Source organism: Grosmannia clavigera (assembly GCF_000143105.1).
Source record: "Grosmannia clavigera kw1407 unplaced genomic scaffold GCSC_179, whole genome shotgun sequence".
NCBI classification, from domain to species: domain Eukaryota; kingdom Fungi; phylum Ascomycota; class Sordariomycetes; order Ophiostomatales; family Ophiostomataceae; genus Leptographium; species Leptographium clavigerum.
The window spans coordinates 368,650-387,974 of record NW_014040759.1 but is presented as its reverse complement, the minus strand read 5'-3'; the positions used below and the strand labels follow the sequence as shown (position 1 = coordinate 387,974).

The window sequence follows — 19,325 nt, the reverse complement described above, 5'->3', positions numbered from 1 at the left end:
GTGTGTGTGTGTGTGGCGATATCCATCTCGGCGTTCTCTTGTTGCTTTCTTCATTGTTCTCCTTTCTTATCCGCCACGGCATCTGTAATGTAAGATAGCATATCTTGTTTGGGAGCGGTTGCAACAAAACCTCAGGCACAATGTCTGGTATCATATACAGCCATGTTTACACCTAGTCGGAACAGAGTGCATCAATAAAAAGCAAAGCGTACACAACACCATCTCGCGATATTTTCCAAGAAAGCAGGATGCCAAGATTTGAATAAGGGCTAAGCATACACAACAAAACACAAGATACATGTCGGCCGTAAACAGAGAAGGATTCCAAAAATAGCCCCAAAATGTGCCAGCAGAAACGCCGAGCCCTCACCTCCGTCCCGGTGGCCCAGGAAAGTCGACCTTGATCGACTGTGTCGACTCCGGGCTGCCGCCCTTCTTTGCCTTCTTTCGCCCGGGCACGTTCGCCTGTTGCACCAGCTCTAGGTCCATGCGCTCCAGATGGCCCATGCTGTCAGGTGACGTGGCGCCATGGAAGCCGCTGTTGTGAAGCGGACGTGGCGGAAGATCTGTTGATGGCTGCGATGGCATACTGCCCGACACAATGCCTAGCCCGCCAAACCCGCTGTAGCCACCGCCGTCTTCCGCGTTCGGCCTGTACGCTGCCGGCATGTATGGCGCGAACAGCGCCTGCGCCTGTTGCTGCCGTAGCTGTGCCGTCGGTGACATGCTGGCATCGGGGAACGCTGCTGTCGCCGCCGGGAGCAGTGCTGTGGCCGACGTCGGCGTCGAGAACACCGGCGAGTCGTACATGGTTGGACTGATACGATTGCCGCCGCCATAGTAGCCGCCTTGGCTGCTGGGCGTGTGTGTAAACGCAGACGGCGGCGACATCGGCGACAGGTGCTGCAAGCTGGCCGCGGCCGCAGCCGACGTCGGCAATGGCTCTTTTCTAGAGGTTCTCGGCAGCAACGTGGTGAGCTGTGGCAGCTCTGGCAGTCTGGCCTGGGGATGGGAGGCCGGCGGACAGGCAAGGTCGGATGTCACCGTGTAGGGTGATGGTGACAGGGGCAGCAGCTGCGATTCCGACATATCTCTCCTGCTCTCAGAGGCGGGAGCAAACTGCATACCCACGTGTAGAGGCGATTCCGATGCTAGACCCGGCCTGCCCATCCTCTTCTCCAACGTACTTTCGTTCTGCATCATGGTTGAAGCCATCGACATCGGCTGCAGGTATGACATCCGGTTCAGGCCACCCGAAAACGTGCCGCCGGGGATGGGGCTGCCAATGTCACAACCGCCGAGTCCGAGCGAGTCGATCTTGATGCCCTGACTGCCGTTGCCGAATCCGCCGCTTCGCCTGCGTTGAGCCCTCCGCTTGCGATATAGCACAAAGGTGACGGCAGAGATTGCCGCCACGATCACGACGGCCACGATCGCAATGGCCGCAGCAGTGGTTGTCCGGATGTGGGACCCTCTGGACCTGCTCGACGTGCTGGACGCTGTGCTCGAGGCCGACGTGATGCTGATCACGGTCGTGGCAAAAACGCTGTCGCTCAGACCAACGACCAACTCTCCAGACGGCTTTTGGATACAGCCGGCTTCCAGGGCCACGAGGGCTAGAAAAAGGGACTCGTCAGCTATGGCATCTGCGTTGCGTTGTCGACAAACTGCATCTTACCATTCGATACCGTCACGCCCGAGTCCAAGGCAGACACACACGAGAGACACTGACTGTAGGCGCTGCCAGTCATTGTGCTGCTGTCCACGCTGCAGTAGTCAAACTCAGAGTGGTTGCCCATGCCGGGGATGCCATCCTCCAGCGCATTCAGCAACTGCCCGCAAGCCGTCGTTGTCTGGCAAGGATTGGTCCCGGTGTCGGATCCATTGGGATAGCCGAAAATGCAGTAGTCGAAATTGTACCGCAGGTTGTCTGCGGCTGTCAGCAAGCTGTCGAACAGGATCCCAACCACGGCTCTAGCTGGACCTACAGAAGAACCAGCCCTGGTCGTTTTCGCTGCCCTGGGAAAAGGTACTGTTCTGCAGACAGCTGAGGCAGGACGTCCACTTCTGGCCCACCGTAGAGGAGGTGAAGTCGGAGTCTTGACACGAAAGGTCGGCTTTCAGTGTGTTGGACGAGTTCGGGTCGGATACGTCCAGGTCACTGCTGTCGATGCAGATGCTGGAACACGGCGAGTTGGGAGTGACCTGGATTCCAGACGTAAGTCTCGGCTGCACAGCCAGCGAGAGCAACAAGACGCAACCCGGAACAGAGGGGATTCGCAAACTCGGAAACCTGGGACGCCGAGCAGCCATATTATGAGAGATTGCTGTTTGGCCGAATTGGGGAAAACGAGAGCCTAAAATCCAGTGTAGAAAAGATAGAGAAAAGATATACACAGGAAGGAAGCGGGCGGTCGGTCGTCACTTCCACACTCGCCAAGGGTATAAGGCAGATAATTCTCTGTAGTTCTGAAGAGATTGAAGGTTGATTGAGCAGCTGGCAACCGACTGACTGCCTGCAGAAAGTCGAGTCTGTGAAAAGAATGGTAGACCGAAGGGCCCGGCACTTGTGATCTCTAAGAGAACGAAATAAGGAAATTGAGAAGACGGAAATATTTTTCTTGTTCTTTATCACGATCACTGCTTGTGCCATGCATCGAGGACATAACGTTTACATATACCGAGACCACCCCTGTCCAGTCTGTCCTTTCGAGCCGCCTGGCATTGCATAGTACCAATCTTTCGACGGTGAGCCTAGCACATCTGCGTCCCCAGAATGTGATAATAAACACCAACAAGCGTGAGGGCGCAGCAGAATCAGAATAGAGCATGAGTCGATTAAACTACCTGTGGGCGCTAAAACGACAAGGTCTTAGCGAAAGTCCCTCCAGGGAGGGGGTCATACAGAAATTGCCCCTGGGGATGGGATGAGCCTACGGCTAGCCCAGAAAGCGCCCTGCGGGTCGCGGATGCGATGTTCATCAGTCTCATAACATGTGCAGCTCGTTTGACGCAAGTTTCCATGTTGCAATGGGTTTGTGATATGTGCGGCGGCTATTCGCTGAATGACCGTCTTCCTTTTCCGATCGCTACCAATACTGGCCTACGGAAGCAATGTCTCTCCGCGAGCAACGACTGAGCATCATACCACAAGTCTTCAGATCGGTCTCTGAACTGCCTTCTGTCGCTCGTAGCGGTAGACGAGATCCCCGGTTTTATTTCCTCTTCAAGAAGAGGCCTACTCACTCATTGGCTGGAACACAACCGCAGCGCTTAGATACATTAAAGTCACAGCTTCTGCACTTTGATTCGCTGGTCTCCTTTTCAAGTGGAAGCTCACTTTGCTGAACCATTTCTTGGGCGTGCTCCACAGCACCACTTGACCGTGACCACGGCTATACGGAGTAGCGAGCGCTTCCGTCCCTAATCTGTCACTGTCGCAGGCGGAGAACTGTATGGAGGTCTCATGCAGAGTCCAGAACCTAGCACATGTAGCATGATCACTAGCCTCCCCTCAGCCTCTAGTTGGCGTCAATTCCGTATCACAAGCATCATACACTGTCTGGACTGCTCCTCAAGCACGGCCTCAACCCAATGCCGGTTCACCGTACTCTCCAAGTCGTCCCAGGCAAGCATGGCATTGGCAAAAAGTAAGAACAGATCGGTAAAATCCAACTTTTTGGTAAATTACAGGTCATATGAACGCCCCAAAAACACCAACTCCCTTTATGGGCACAAAAAGGTGAAAAGCAGAAGTCAAGCCCAAAAAAGACGTCCCAAAGATGACAACGATCAACAATATGATGCGGACCCCAAGTGCGGCCTTTGTCCTTCCGCCATCTCTATCCGCTCCCTCGCGCGAGGCAGTGGCTTCTCAGTCGCTGTCCTCGCCAGCAGCAGCCTTCTTGGCCTTCTTCTCGGCCTTGCGGCGCTTGCGCTCTGCCTTCTCCTCAGCAGTCTCGCCCTCGTGCTTCTTGCGCTTCTTGCTGTCCTTGTCCTCTGTCGCCGGCGTCTCGGCAACCTCAACAGCCGCAGCCTTGGAGGGCGTCGCCGCAGCAGGAGCGCTTGCCTCTGTTGCCGGAGCCTCAGAGCTTGGTGCACCCGTACCCGGCTTCGAGTAGTCAACGTAGCCATCCGCCCACTTGGCCGGTGTCGCGTCATTCGGCCGTCCAAACTTGTCCAACTTGCCATCTGCCTTGAGCTTCTTCTTCTCCGCCGCCACGGGGCCGAGGCCCCACCGCCGGGGGTAGAGGTCGCGCTCCATGATGCAGCGCTTCACCTTGGCAACAACGCCGTGATCGCAGGTGCTCATCTCGACAGTGGACCTGCTATAGTCAGTATGAAGAGCTACCGTATGAACAAAGGTGTGAAAAAGGAAACGGGATTCTCACATCTGTGCAATACCAATGGCAATGGCCTCGCCCTTGGTGGTCATGAGGACAACCTCTTCGTGGTGTTCTAAGATTGTTAGCTAATGTACGTAGATGCTGCTGACTTGCATCGCCGCCATGTCACGTACCAATGCCAGTTTCTGTGAGGTTGTTAGTAAGCCGCCATTCCCATTAAAAACAAATCAGGCATAGAGAGAAAACATACCATAGCGCAGAAGACCCGGAAGCATCAGTTTGGCACCGTAGCAGACGGCGTTGACGGCACTGTCCTTAACGACAAGGCGCTTGTAGCCCGTCAGAAGCGACTCGAGGGGCTGGATGATCTTGCGGAGGTAGGACTCGTCGCGCGTGTTGTCGTACAGCCACTGAGCATCGAGAACGTCGTGCAGCGTCACGAGGTCCTTGGTCTCGTCCATGGCGCCACTGCGGACACGGCGCAGCTCCTGCATGTGAGCACCGACGCCGAGCAACAGACCCAGGTGGACGCAAAGCGTACGCATGTACGTGCCGGCCTCGCAGCTGGCCCAGAAGACGAAAAGACCACGGTCGTTGTCGAACTCGATCACCTTGCTCTCATAGATCTAGGAGGAGCACGAAGAAGTTAGCTTATTTCCAAGCTTGGCAGAGAGGAGAGTGGTTGAAAGTGGTTCAACTTACACTGCGGATACGCAGCTGCCGCTTGACGGCCGAGATAAGAGGCGGACGCTGGAAGAGCGCACCCGTCAGGGTCTCGAGAGCCTGGGCCACCTGCGGCTCACCACCAGGCACACGGCCGTGAAGGCGGGCTATGCACACATACTCCTTACCGGCACCCTGCTGGGACTTGACCAAGCGAGTGGCGCGGTCAACGCAGACAATCAGACAGCCAGTGACTTTGGGCTAAACTGGTCAGAAACAAGCGTGAAGATGAGCGGGAGAGGACAGATAGAAACGTACATCCAGAGTACCAGAGTGGCCAGTTTTCTCGACGCTGCACAAGTCGGTCAGTAAATGCTTGCCCCGCCTGCCGTTTGTCGACGCTCCCTCGTCCACACAACCACCTACCGGAGAATGCGCTTGACCCATGCCACCACCTCGTGACTCGACGGGTTCGACGGCTTGTCCAAGTTGATCACACCCGAGCTGACATAGGACTTGAGATCGCGACGCAGCGGCGAGCTGCCGTGGGGAATGGGCGTGAAATGACCCGTGCGGATGAGCACTAGACGGGTTAGCACAAGGAACCCCCCTCTCTCGGAGCGACCGCCATGCAAAACGCACAGTTGTCGAAGTTCTTCAGGAGAAGAGGCCAGTTGCTCGTATCGACAGCCGGCGCGGTCGCCTGAGGCTTGATCGTGTACTCGTCGTCCTTAACCGCCTCCGACATGGTGAATATCTGAATAATTATTCTTTACGTATATCCCGCTTTCCTTCTAGTTGAATAAAATGCCGCAGCTGTCGAAACAAGAGGGCAATTGAGCGGCTTGCGACTGCAGGTTGCTGTAGGTTCTGGTCAAAAAAGGCTTCCGAAAATTTTAGGACAAAAAAGTTTCTAGATAAAAAAAAGCTGCTGGTGTGAAAATAAATGGGCCCACTTCTAATGGGCCAATCAATTACTCATAGTTTATCGATAAGATAAGATAGGTGAAGGAGCACCAGCCACAAAGCCACGATGAATTACAATGTTAAAACTTTGTACAGAAACAGCACTGTCAGAACAAAAAGTCGCCTGCGATGTACTCTCCGTGGCTGACAGAACAAATCGGATATCATACTTTCCCTAACTCCAGAATTCGATATAGTATCCAGACTTGATAAATAAATATGAATTCAGCAAACTAAGACTTCACACAGCTTTGACACTTTTGGCGTCTGCCTCAGTAAGCCCGCCGTATGGTGTTGATGAACCTGACGATGTGGGTGAATGTCCGCTGCGGCCATATCCTGGATGTCGCAGAGCAGGAACTGACGCTGAAGGGCCTGCAATTGGATTTCCATTACTGTCGATCTCTCTTAGTTCGTATGACTCATTGTTGCCTTGGGTTTCTTTCGCAAACATCCCCGATGATGGGACCTGACTGAACCCTACTATTGGTTGCGACGATTTCGACAGGTAAGAATCATCGTGTGTTGCTCCACCGCTCATATTAGAGCTCAATCTGCTTATGCCTGGGCTGGAGCTGTCAACTGCATGGCCGATTTGAGCCAGCTCCCGTTCGTGAGCCACCCGCTCAAACCGTTCCTGTGTCGGACTGTAGTGCTGACTTGCGGAGTTGCTACTGCCAACCCCCGGATCAATTTCAGCGCCTGTATACGACTTAAACATGAGGTCGCTACCGCTTGGAGAAAAGGCGTCTGGTATAGAGCCCACAGCTGGCCATGCATGATGTTTAGCATCTGCCGCGGTGACGGGGCTATTGTATTGCGAGCTGTACGGTGAATAGTACCGTGAAAATTGATTGTTGTCGCTCGAGGCAGTCATAGGCGAATGGTTGTCCCAGCCTCGCAGTGGCTTTTGGCTCGTAGGTGTCTCAAACATATCGGTACCGGGATAGCCAGCATTTGGAGACGGCCACACAGTCTGTCCATAGCGTTTTTCCAAGCTCCTGAGGTAAGCACGACGGCGGCGGCGGCCAATACATACAATGCCGATTCCTGCAAGGGCGAGAACAAATACCAATCCTCCGATTGCGATGCCAACTTTTCCACCCAATGAGATAGCGGAATGGGAAGGAGTGTAGGTGTAATCTGAAGGTTGAGAAGGCGTCGTCACGTTCATTCGAACGGTAGAGAAAGGAGTGCCCTGGACACTGAGAGTGGAGCCAATAGCTGGAAGTTGGCTACAGGCAGCATCCAATACGGTGACATAGTTCATGAGATACTTCGTCGTACCAGCCTCTAGGCAGGCTGTGCACTTAGGAACTTGTGTCTCGATCCAGCCGTTGCAGAAGTTGTAAGTACCATCTTGAGTGGTGAGGTTGTCCCAGTAGAATGCAGAATCCAGTGGATAACAGGCGGTGCTGGTGGTATGTTAGATAATCAATTAATGGAAATGAATAGATGATGCTTCGCTGAAATACCTTGTGGTGCAAGGGCTGACTTGAAAGTCGGTGTTGTTGGGCTTTCCAGCCAAACAGTAGGACAAAGCATAGCGTAGATTATCTAGTGAGATCAGATATCAGTATCAGACTGAGCTCTGGCTATAATGTGAATGGCTGAAAACAGAACGAGCTACTCACAAACCAGCCATTGTAAGTCAGACTCATTGTTGCTTGAGTAGGTGCTTTTGAGCTCGCAGTCGATGCAAGTTTCGAAGACCGTTCCAGCCGAGTTGCCAGAAAAAGATCCATCGTCACAAATTATGTCAGAAGCAGTAGTGGATGACAGTACATTTCCACAATACTGAGAGCAGGGGGAGTCAGGTGCGACCAAGAGAGCCGACGTGGTGCCCGCCAGGGCAGTTGTGAGGGTCAGTTTCAATGGTCGCATTTTCAATACAGTAATGTGCGTGGCTCTCTGCGCTTTCCTGTACTGTGCTCATGCCAAGGGTAGCTTGGCTTGCGAAAATCCAGTGTATGCCTGAGACAGTCCCTTGGGCTTTGCAACGAAGCGAAGTTGAAGCTGCTTATAGTGGGAAAATAAGAATGGAGAAAGACCAGCAGAAAGGTAAATATTTATGATATAGCGCTCTTGATTGGAGGACTGCTTATAAGAACAGGTGAAAGACCAGTGAAAGAACAAAGTACTCCGTACAGCCGGGATGCTGGGGATCTGCACGATGTTCGGCCACTTGTACACCACGAGAACTGATCCACACAATCAGCAGCGAGGAGTTTTGCTTGTATATATATACCTTCGACCTGGTGTGATTCTAGCGCGAGGCGCGGGTTGTTCTTGGACAGCCGCGGCGTGTTGGATCTCTGTGCGTCGCAAGTATGGTCAGGAGATGTCACAAGAGACGGGTATGAAGCCCGTCCAATGGGGAAATTAGAGAGCACAGAGAAAGAACATTGAGATGTGCAGATGGATACGATGATGGAGGGAGGGGGAGGAAAGCGCCCCTTGAAGTGGTATTTGTGATTTGCAATTGCGGCTTGCAGCTCTGGCAAGGCTATTCAAAGTTTGGAAAGCGTTCCAGCGTCGCGTTTTGCCATTGTGTCTTGCACTGTCACTTCTCAAGAACTTCACGTCGTAAAAAAAGGTACTCGGAAACTGGCACAAAGGGGAGGAAAATGTACATGGCGTAGCTGGCAATAGAAAACAGAGAAAGAGGGTGGGGGCGAAATGGAAAGTGACGGAACTAGGTGTGACGAGCTGCACCACAGTGTACCCATTTTGGCCTGGAAAGACTACGTCGTAATGTCTTCCACGGATCCACGGCCTGTGCCTCTTTCAACGCCTGTGCATCATGCGAGTGGCCAAGTACGGAGTAGGGTTGGGGTTGGTAGGATGGTGTGGGCCTGCGGCATCCTCTTCAGATGAGCCGGCAGAATAATAGTAAAAAAACGCACGAGTACTCCGTAGAGCTGGCCATATGCAGTACGATTTAAGAGAGGCCATATTGCAACGAGCAGATTTGACAATTGGCGCGTACATACATCGAGTACGGGCACGAGTAACGGCTGCATAGTAGCAGCTCATTCTTGGGTGTTTGGTACGGAGTACGGAGTACGGAATAGGCTACGGCAAGCCGTAAGGTGGTGGTTGGTGGTGGGTAGGATTTGCCAGGGCTCCCTGGACAAGCAGTGTGATACGATAGCTGATTGGCTATTGCTCCTTCCCCTAGGAATCCCGCCTTTACCGAAAAGGGCAGGGCTGGTGGGGGTATGCATGTAGCCTACAGGGTGATCTGTTCAAGGAGAGTCCAGTAAAAATTGCAACTGAGCCGTGAAATAGTGCGTACTCCGTACAGTGTATAACAGCCTCTAGAGTGGTGTCTTACTTACGACGTATGTACTCCGTACTCCGTACATACTCCGTAGTATGTATACACTTTATCGCGGTCTCTCTCGAACCTTTCTACGTCGTACTCGTAAATCCTTCGCTCACACAGCCCGAGATAACCTAAGCAATTTGAAGCCACACATCAATGTATTCTCCACCTAATTCGTCCCCCTTGCACCGAAAAATATGACTTATGCCTTGTCTTCCCGTCCATGCACGGTCAACCAACCGCGTCCGCTACTGCAAGAGGGAAAGGCATCAAAACCTGCAAGTCCTCAATACGAGAAACTTGTCATAATGTGACTTATGAATCGGATAGAGTACGCGTCTAAGTACCTCGTAATGGCTTGTACATATTTGTACGGAGTACTCCGTTGGGTACGGCTAGTGTTTTGGTTTTAACGATAATATGTCGTGTCCCTGGATCTTGTGAACAGTGGACTTAGTCGTGAAATAACAATATGGCCGTCCATATACAGTAAATGGGAAGAATATCGGCGACATTATATCTGCAATTCATGCAACATACTCGGTGTATCGCACATCTAGATTACTGGAAGGTCCTTTCATAAATCGCATTGAATCGTTCCATTGTTATTAGTTTTATCCGGCCTCTGTGCCGCATTCGTACAGTCCCCAGTACTTTAGCGGGTCATTATCTTCTCATTGAGCACCTCGCAGCTTTTCGATATGATTTTTATGTAGATCATTGCCGGCGTCGTTGGAGTAGCGCCAACAGCGGAAAGCGTACTCCGTACCGCAGAGATCAAAAGGTCACGCCATCACAGCATACGTCTGCCATGTTGCAATGGCGGCTATGCTATGCAGGTGTAATCCATGGTAATCAGACAAAGCAGTCGAGCAGAGACATGTGCTTTTGATCGGTTACAGGTGACCATGTCGTTTGTGGCATTTGCCCGCGACGGCCAAGAGTTACTACCTACGAAGAGCAGAGAAATGACTTGATACAAGAAAATATGTTGAGCAGGTATGCATATGCTTAATCAAATAAAAGAATATACGGAAGCTGAGCAACGGCTCCGATGGTAGATCAAACGTTGAAGAAGTCCTGTGAAATGCAGGTGTGGTAATGACGAGCCAAACGAGATCAAACATTGAAAGCACAAAACACGCCTTTGAACATATATCAGAAAACATTAGAAAGGAGCACCCGACAACTCCCAAAAACTGAGAGACCCTTGGTGGTTTGAAACACCTCGCTTGTATACCGTCCATATTCCCAGAGTCCCTATTCATTGCGTATCTTGTAAGCACCGTGTCATCATTGTTGCACTCCCCGGTCAAGATTCCTGTTTTGCCTAAACAGAAGAGACTCGTCGAATGTTTTTCTCGTCTTTCAAGCTGACATCATATTGCATAGCCGTTGGTGTAGGCGGGTCGAATTTCGGAGACTCGCGATTTCTGGCAAGTTCCAGACCACGCAAAGTGGCTTGATTTCGTGAATCTGAGCTAGGCAACGAATTTACCAGCTCGCGTATATTGGGTGGTAAAAACACCTCGTAAATGCTGTCTTCTGCCCCTCCGACAACAGGTATGTGCGGTGCGAGCTCGCCTGCATTTGAAGTTGCAGTTGTCGTGGATCCACCAGGTTGATTTCCTTGCGCCTGTGTCTGAACTTGAGAATGGTTGTGGACAGGGCAGGACCGGCTTATGAGACTGATCATAGCAATGATCTCGTCGTCGGGATCCAAGCCCGGCTGTGTCCGCAGCGGAGGCGTCTCAAACAGCCAGGAGGCAGAGGATGTCGTAGAAATGGCGCCGCGTGATACGATACTGCGATTGTTCGAGGCCTGGCGCCCCCGGTCTGCACTTCCAGTAGCCCGACTTGTTCTCGTATTGACCAGAGCCGCCACGTCCCCCTCGGTTGCCTTTGCCTTTGCCAAGGGCTGTCGTCCACGGCTGACAGAGCGACTGGAAAATTCCAAGGGATGGGAATTTGACGGACCCGCGGCCATACAAGCAAATAAAGGGCGGGTGATGCTTGGATTTCTGGATCTGTATATTTGTGGTTAGCATATCGGCATGTCTCTAATTTGCATTTCGCGTCAAAGGGAGGTGTGTCCCGTCCATACCTTATCTCAACCATTTCTTTGCCACTCTCCGGTCGTGTTGGCTGGTCTTCCTTCGTGACACCGCCTGGTGGGACGTATATCGGAGACTCCGAGTGCCATAGCTTATGAAAGGGCTCCCGATAGAAGAGGCTAGGACTTGCCGCTATGGGAATTGACATCCGCGACAGGCTTGAGCTTCGAGAATGTCCACCGATTGGAGTCCTACCATCAGCTCGCGACAAACTTGCGTTACGAGATTTCGTTGAAGGTGGCCGGGCCGGAATGTTCGAGGGAAGAGGTGGCTCCGGCTTGTTGCCATTCTTTTCCCCATGATCCCCTTTCTCGGCTGGTCCGTTGTTTTCCGCATCCGGGGTTACACCAGTAGAGCTGCCTTCTTTCGTATCACTAGGCGCCACTGTTTGCTGCGTCTTGGAAACTTCAACCTTGTCTCCTGTATCGTCGGAAGGCGTCTTTGCAGCCTCATCAGGGGCGATCGGCTTGGCAGGGCTCTTCTGCGAATAATCGGCGAGTCGGTGCTTCCCGGCATTCGATTCTTCGTCGAAGGGGAAAGGCGACGCTCTCTCGGAGATCGCAGATAGCAAAGACTCCATCTCCTGGCCATCCCTGAAAGGGGGCGTTATTGGGGAATCCACCCTCTTATTTGCAGCTTTCTTGAGATCCCTGCCATTGATCTTGCAGGCATAACTGGGAATGACGGCCTCCATTGGAGACAGTCTCGAGCGAACCTCTGGGAAACCGAACTTCGGCCTCAGAGATATCGGCGTAGGACTCGGGGCAGTTGGGGTTGGTATATCCACATCACCAGTGCCAGGAGAGACTGTTCCACTGTGCGGGCTTCTCCGACTTCGAAAGGATGCCAAATCTTTGGTGTCCGACGGGATTTGTAGTGCCAACTTCGGTGGCGGGGATCTCAACGGGGCGAGGTCAATGTTGGAGATTTGGTGTGCGGCTTAGCAGTGGCTGGTATGGCTTCCGGTGTGTGGTCTCGTCTTGGCCGGTGCTCCCCATTCAGTGTGCCTTTGGAAGGCGAGCTACCAGACGCTGAGCTCGTCGGCGTGGACGGCATGGATTTAGTTGACTGCCCCGTAGCTTGAGCCAGCGGCGGCTGCTTATATGCGCCACCAGCTTCAACCTCTTCGCCAGTGTCATCTTTGACAACTTTGGCAAATGGCTTTCTCGAGGTATCGACCACCAAAACTTCCTTGACGCCACGTCCTAGAAGGCCATACAGGTTCACCTCTCCTTTCTTCACGCCGAGAACAGTGCTACTTCCAGTGAAGACACAATCGTCCTCGACGCCTGTGCGGTTGGCGATGACGATTATGATTTCTTCTTCATTTTCACTCCGAATAATAGGCTCCAGGCGCTGAATCCAGTATTTTAGTGTCTCCAAGTCAGGCTCTTGTGGTAACTGCGTAAATGAACGAGGGTGTTCACGCGTAACCCAGGCCATAGTCAGGATGACTAGGTTTGCCTGAATCTCGAGAACGTGAAACGCAAACTCGAACGCATGCCAGGGTGCTTCGAATTTGTACGGACTGACATCGGGGTTAGCAGTCAATCCAGTCTTTTGCGACGTTGTTGTCCCATGTACTTACTTGATGTCCATGCCTGCAGGAAGACAGAATGTTAGCTCTCTTCATTCGTCTGCTTCTATATAAGAGGGACGGTATCACTTACAAATTCCCATGGCCACAGTACCAAGGTCGGGGATCTCGTCCTCGTAGAATCCGTCTCGACCTTCGAGAGCCCAGGTCTCGTCAATTGCATAAAGGAAAGACTTGCGGTAATTCGCTATTGTCTCTCCGTCTCTGTTTACCATGATGGCGGAGTTGTAGAACTCGGGAGACGTTGGCCATTTGTTCGCCACATCGACCTTTTCAGGGTAGCCCACCACAACATTGCAATTGAGTTTAAGGGCGGTTGTGCGTGCCCACAATGAACTGATACCCGAGCCCGACGGTTCAAGGAACGGCGTTATTTGCGCCAGTGAATGGAAGTTGTAGCCTGGTCATCACTTGTTAACAGAAAACGCGAGCAATGAACATAGATAGTAGCGAATTCGAAACCCAAGAAGATAATGTGCTTACCAGTGAAAGCCAACTCAGGAAGTACGAGGAGATCCAAGTCTTCCAGATCGGGTGACTTGTTTAGGACCGCATCGGCTCGGTTGAGGTTATTGTCGATGTCTCCAACCTGCGGAGCAAACTGGAGGCAACCGATCCTCATGTTGGGCGTAAGAAATAAAGCAATGCTCTTTCAATAATTTCATGGGATTGAACGCTGTCGCCAAGGATGCCTGATCTCCTCTGAGCACAAAAAAGCAAGGCTACTACAACACCACCAAGAACAGACTTTGAAATTCTCAAGACGTAGATAGAGAGACAGCGAGATAGAAATGTAATAACAGAAGTGAGAAGGCGAGGGATGAAAAGAAAGTAAGATAGAGACCAAAAGGGTGGGGACAGTAAAGATACAATGGGGAAAGTGGGCGTCCCCAGTCGTTAATGGACAGTTTGGCGGCTCAGAAACGCAGGAAAGGAAGACGGTGACGAAAATGAAAAAAAGCTTTGGCTTTAGGGGCCCGATGGCCTGACTGGCAATCTGCGAGTACAAGTAACAGAGGGTGGACGGGATATTTTGAAGCAGCATAGCTCATTGGAGGGGTAGAGCAGGGGATACAGAACTCCTTTCCATATCACACCAGCCCTGAGAAGTTGCTCATGCAGAGTATACATAATATGCCGGCCTATACTCCGTAAAGCGCCCGCCTCATGTCAACATGCATCAAATTGGCGCCTCATTACCCCAATCATATCAGCTTCAGGATGTCTTCCGCTCGCACTGGTGGGGCTTGGTGGTGTGCTGTTGGCTTGGCCCTACGAATCATATCCCCGCGCTACGCGCCCCCTCCCGAAATAAGATCCACAGTGGTTGGGTTGGTTATCACCAAAAATAAGGGGGGCCACGCCGCGTGACTTGCACAGCGGCAACGGTGTAGAGCCTGACGGAATATTATACAGTATGGAAAGGCACTTATCGCGGTCTCTGCACTATTTATTCCGTATGAGTGAGATACAATATGTCCTATTGTACTCCGTACTCGTGTCTTACTATCTTACGAGAATGAGTGTAGCCTCACCTCCACTTCATGGGGCTTGATAGCTGTCCGTTACGGTTTGCATGTGAAGGAGGTCTACGACGTGTACGAAGTATGGATGTATTTTGCTGCAGCCAATATTAGCAGATAAGGTGTGATGGGCTGTGTCAAACCCCCGCACTAGTCAATCCTTCCTATCTACGAATGTAAAGGTGGGATCGGGCAAAATGGATTTGCTTGCAGTTCTAAGTATTCTTTTTTGTCTTCCCGTATTGCATTTCATTGGTCGACCCAGAGTAAGATACTCAATTCGTGCCTGAGCTGTTAAAACAGCGACCTTGTTCCAGCGGTTATATCACATTCAAACCCCTATGTGTCTGTTTCCGTCCTCTGACAATCAACAATTACAAGTCTGGACAATAGAAGGGCCTATGTCCGAGAGCGTGGTCCCAAGAAAGTCGGAGTTGACTTTTTCCCAGCCGAACCAGGCTTCTTCGGATCTGTCAGGACTACACAAGGCTGTCAGTCTCTTCGCCAACTAGCTTATCTTTTCCTCGAAGGGCCGAAACTTGCCTTAAGAGTGTGGCTACTGCAGAGTCGTCTGCTGTATTGTATCCCCATGAGAGGTACCACCCACTTCTCTGGCATGGTTCAAAATACCAACTAGCAAACGCGGGGTCCTGAGAACTGTTCAGGTCAACTTGGATTGTGCATGGGATATCCGTGGGGCCAGATGGTAGAACATCGATCAGGAAATCGGCGTGGACACTGTTGGGGCCGTATCGTAAGCCTTTAAATGAATTAGCTTTGGTCCTTTCATCAGTCCGAGTACTATCTACCACGGATTGAACTTACTTCGTGTAACATTTTTGACCGACCACGTTTTTGCAACAGACGGGACACTCGGGCTAGGATCATGATGGGAAAGCTTAACGGGTTCAAAAGTATCCGTGCTTCTGTCGGGTGCCGCTTCAGCTGGGTCAGCGGGGCATGCGTCAACAGGATCGGCAAGCAACGCTGTGGTATAGACCCTTGGGCCACCACCACCGATAATCACAGGTTCGCCGAGTTCAGTAGAGCGTTCGTCTGATATATCGACAAGTCCTTGTCCATCGTTGTGAACCCCTTGGTCGTCTTTTTCTTGGTCTTGCGAAGGGTCTCTGGCGATCGTTTTGATAGAGAATCCGGCATTGTTGTCGACATTACTGGTGGACGTGGCCATATCGACAGGACCGTGTTCGTCAGAATTGCGCGCGTTATCTTGTGAATCGGCGTCTCTCTTCACAGGATCCGTTGGTAGCACAGAAGCGGGTACAGTTCGTCCAGAAACAGCAATATTGCTAACCATATACCCAAGCGAGTGGTGCGGAGAGAAAGTTTGTCCACTGTTGATCTCATCGTCGCTATAGCCAAAATAGGCACGCAGATTCTCTTCAACGTTGTCGACTGTCAAGACAAAGTACCCGTTGCTTCCCCAGCTCCCGCCATAGAGGTGATGGGCTGATTGTTCGCATGGTATGTTGGAGAAAGAACTCCTGCCAATTGATTCGCTTTCTTCGGCCTGGACAGAAAAGTGGCAGAGGGTAGAGTTCGAGCCGTGATCACCAGCAGCGCTCTCTTCAACTATGAAATCATAGATGCAAGAATGTTTGCCGTCCACACAGCTCCACCGAAAGTCACGAGCCGTCCACATATCTGAGCGGGCGGCATTCGCAATGGTTCTAGGCACAGGCATAGGAGCGGCGTAGGCATACTGCTGAACTTGCCAAAGACAGAGGGCCAAGATTGAAATGCAAGAAAACATGATGGCAGTTGGCGGGCGTATTTTTCTTTATCCTGTTAGGTATTGAAATGTGCAGACTGAAAATAATCGCGAGGCAGAACTGTTCGGGCTAAGGCTTGACTTAAATCGGATGCCAAAAATGGTTGACGATAGTAATTGATGGGTTAGACAGAAAACATGAACACTTTTCGAAGAAATTCTCCTCTGGTTGGGGGTTGTAATCAGTTCGGTTGCTTCGTATGGCCGAATGCACTTTCCTCTGTGAAAAATAGTGATATTGTTGCCCATACATCATATGCTCTTTCCATGTCCTATTTCACAGTTGTTCGCTCCTGGCAGAAGCCGTCTCTTTCTGCGTCTAAGGTTGTCCCATCAATCTTTCCATTGCCTGCTGCGGAAAAAACTGCCACCCAAGGCAGGTAAGCACGGCAGCAGCACTTTGTCCGTTTTATGTAAAAGTTTTCGCATTTTCCCAGGCAGTCCTGCAGTCCATACTCATCTAAATAGAAGATTCATCGAGACAGTGAAGTCACAAATTGCATATGCCATTTGCAATTGCACCATTTCTAGACAAAAGACTTCCCAAACTCCCAGCGCATTCGATTTTGCAAAAAGCAGCCAAACGGAATATACTGAAACTGACATTTTGTCTACTCCACAGAAGTTTGATTGGAACGCAAGTACTCAACTTGACAAAACATTCTGTAGCGAGCGTACATGGCTTCAGCTGCCAGATTGCTCCCGGTGAAAACATTGGTGACAGTATCTCTGGCTGGGGTGGTCCTTTCTTTCTCCAACGCGGCAGGGTACATGTCATACGGTTTGGGGGAACAAGTTGGTACTTTATACTGAACACACCTTCCTTCTCCGTCCATTTGTTTGCGCTGTTTCTTCCTATCAGGTCCATTCAACCCCTACTCCAGAAATCACTAGCCCACTTTAGAAGCTTCGCTGGGCGCCTAGATAAAGCACTGTTCACCAATCCCCGGTTTTTACAATGGATCCACCACTTCAATTCTGACAGTGATTGGTTAGAGAGGCCAAGGCCTTGCATCAGTGGCCGGCATAACGCGGCCGGGCATCCTTAAATTCCGCCTTATTTCCCTCCGCTCAGAAGATGACGGGATAGATCCATGCAGCCAATAATCGTACAGACTTTTGGTCTGTTGGCAAGGCCCTTCACAGAGGCCAATCATGTCGCAGCCTTTGCTAGCGAGTAGGCAACTCTGCCGTTGATCCTGCCGTTGGTGATGAGCGCCTAAAATGTCGTATGAGAGCCCCCAAGCAGTCCACCTTAGCTTTCGAGTCTAATATATGGATATGTGCCGCGGCGTACATTTTCAGACAGAATACAAGCGACACTGGTGGGAAAGGTGGGCCTTGTTCCCGCGTCAATTATTACAGGTATTCTACACTTAAGCGAACAGAGTGGTATTTTCTTCCGTCGACGTTGCTTGAAGAAATGCACCCCTCCAAGACTTCAGGCTGAGAGACGGGATAAATATACCCATTGCGCCAGTTCTTTTGGTTTTATTATAACCTAACATAGTCCTGGATTGCCATGTTTGTCTAGACTGTCTGCGAGTCAGTTGTTTGATGATCTTAATCTGATGAGCATCCATATCCTGTCGTCAAAATGATAGCAATAGAAGCCAAACCTATCATCATATCTCTTCTTTTCATAATATCCTCCAACGCACTACAGGTGACCCCAGGCTCACCCTGTGCTGCATTGTGCCTGGATAAGACTGATGGCGACCCCTTCGATCCCGGCGACTCGAACACGACGCCGGCAGATATTGTCTGCAATGACGTTGATTTCTGGTCAAACTCGACCGGGATAAAATTCAGGAACTGTCTCAACTGTCTCCAGAACAGTACTGCAGTTAATGGGACAGAAAGTGACGTCTCCTGGTATTTGTGTAAGGCTTCCTACTCGAGAACTCCGAATTTTTAGACTTTGACTTTTAAACTCTAACATGTTGCTAGACAATCTTCGATATGTCGTGGACGTTTGTCTCTACTCGTTTCCAAACACGAGCAGCGAGGGATCAATTAAATCGCCATGTGCCCTCAGCACAAGTTGCCTACTATTGCAAACATCTTTGGAGGCAGGCGACTTGAATATCAGCAACGAGACAGAATTTGAGTACTGCAGTGTCAACGACGGGGCTTTTGAAGGGTCAAACATAGACGACTGTATCCAATGCTTGCAGTCGACGATTGACCAAAGATACTTTTTCAACTGTGAGCAGTACCATCCTAGAGTTTACATAGGCAGCTTTTCTGATAACATACAATGCAGTCATCACTGCACTTTCAGCCGGATGCCAGCAAAAACCCAGTCCTGGTGTGCTATTGGGCCTGAATGGTGCTCTGTTTACAGACACAACGTTGTCTATCGTATCAACGGCGGGCAACCAGACAACGACCACAACACCCTCGTCCTCTAAATCGACCACCAACATGTCAACTGGGAGCATTGTTGGAATTGTCATCGGCATCATCGTTCTCTTCCTGTGTAGCCTCGCCTTATTTGCCATCTACTTTGAACGCAAGAGAAGCTATAGCGACCTGGAGGCTCCCTGGCGAGCTAACAGCCAGCATCTTTCTCGAATAAACAGAAACTCGTTGTTCAATACCTCTAATGACAGCTCTGTCAGCCAAGATCTACCCTTCCGGATAATGATGTCCGAGCAACGAGGAGGAATCGCAGAACACCCCTTTGAAATAACTCAACTACCAGCAGCTACCTTCCAGAGCCACGACAGCACGGATGAAGGCTCTAAGGATCTTCCCACCCATCCAGCATATGTTCCACATACCTTTATACGCTCAAGCCGCACTTGCGATCTGGACCAGGAGCCATCATCACAAAGATCAGCCAAGTCGAGCACATATAACCCACAGAGCTACTCCAGGGCTGCAGATCTAGTCAGCGATACTGAAAAACAGCCAACGCACACCGACGGCAGATTTATTCCGCCTAATCCTCTTCGTAGCCACGGACTTGTAAGCGTGGTTGCGTCTTATCC

At 51.0% G+C, this 19,325-nt stretch overlaps 5 protein-coding genes across 5 annotated transcripts; all 5 read right to left on the bottom strand.

Annotated features, from left to right (window-relative positions):
* Nucleotides 1–366: 366 nt before the first annotated feature.
* Nucleotides 367–2,313, bottom strand: CMQ_318 (uncharacterized protein; the record flags this gene model as incomplete). Its single annotated transcript, XM_014313691.1, has 3 exons — nucleotides 367–1,616; nucleotides 1,679–1,930; nucleotides 1,989–2,313. 3 exons carry the CDS (start codon nucleotides 2,311–2,313, stop codon nucleotides 367–369), a joined length of 1,827 nt encoding a protein of 608 aa, XP_014169166.1.
* A 1,561-nt stretch (nucleotides 2,314–3,874) lies between these two features.
* CMQ_1 (centromere microtubule-binding protein cbf5) lies at nucleotides 3,875–5,757 on the bottom strand (the record flags this gene model as incomplete). The annotated part of the gene is made up of 8 exons (XM_014313940.1): nucleotides 3,875–4,325; nucleotides 4,392–4,458; nucleotides 4,520–4,531; nucleotides 4,597–4,972; nucleotides 5,049–5,270; nucleotides 5,328–5,361; nucleotides 5,436–5,592; nucleotides 5,652–5,757. The coding sequence occupies 8 exons, from the start codon at nucleotides 5,755–5,757 to the stop codon at nucleotides 3,875–3,877; spliced, it is 1,425 nt and encodes a 474-aa protein (XP_014169415.1).
* A 459-nt stretch (nucleotides 5,758–6,216) lies between these two features.
* Nucleotides 6,217–7,620, bottom strand: CMQ_105 (uncharacterized protein; the record flags this gene model as incomplete). Its single annotated transcript, XM_014313727.1, has 2 exons — nucleotides 6,217–7,390; nucleotides 7,610–7,620. 2 exons carry the CDS (start codon nucleotides 7,618–7,620, stop codon nucleotides 6,217–6,219), a joined length of 1,185 nt encoding a protein of 394 aa, XP_014169202.1.
* Nucleotides 7,621–10,633: 3,013 nt separating this feature from the next.
* Nucleotides 10,634–12,111, bottom strand: CMQ_185 (uncharacterized protein; the record flags this gene model as incomplete). The annotated part of the gene is made up of 2 exons (XM_014313807.1): nucleotides 10,634–11,330; nucleotides 11,408–12,111. The coding sequence occupies 2 exons, from the start codon at nucleotides 12,109–12,111 to the stop codon at nucleotides 10,634–10,636; spliced, it is 1,401 nt and encodes a 466-aa protein (XP_014169282.1).
* A 206-nt stretch (nucleotides 12,112–12,317) lies between these two features.
* On the bottom strand, nucleotides 12,318–13,636 carry CMQ_273 (carbon-nitrogen family protein; the record flags this gene model as incomplete). Its single annotated transcript, XM_014313895.1, has 4 exons — nucleotides 12,318–12,945; nucleotides 13,006–13,018; nucleotides 13,088–13,414; nucleotides 13,498–13,636. 4 exons carry the CDS (start codon nucleotides 13,634–13,636, stop codon nucleotides 12,318–12,320), a joined length of 1,107 nt encoding a protein of 368 aa, XP_014169370.1.
* Nucleotides 13,637–19,325: the final 5,689 nt, after the last annotated feature.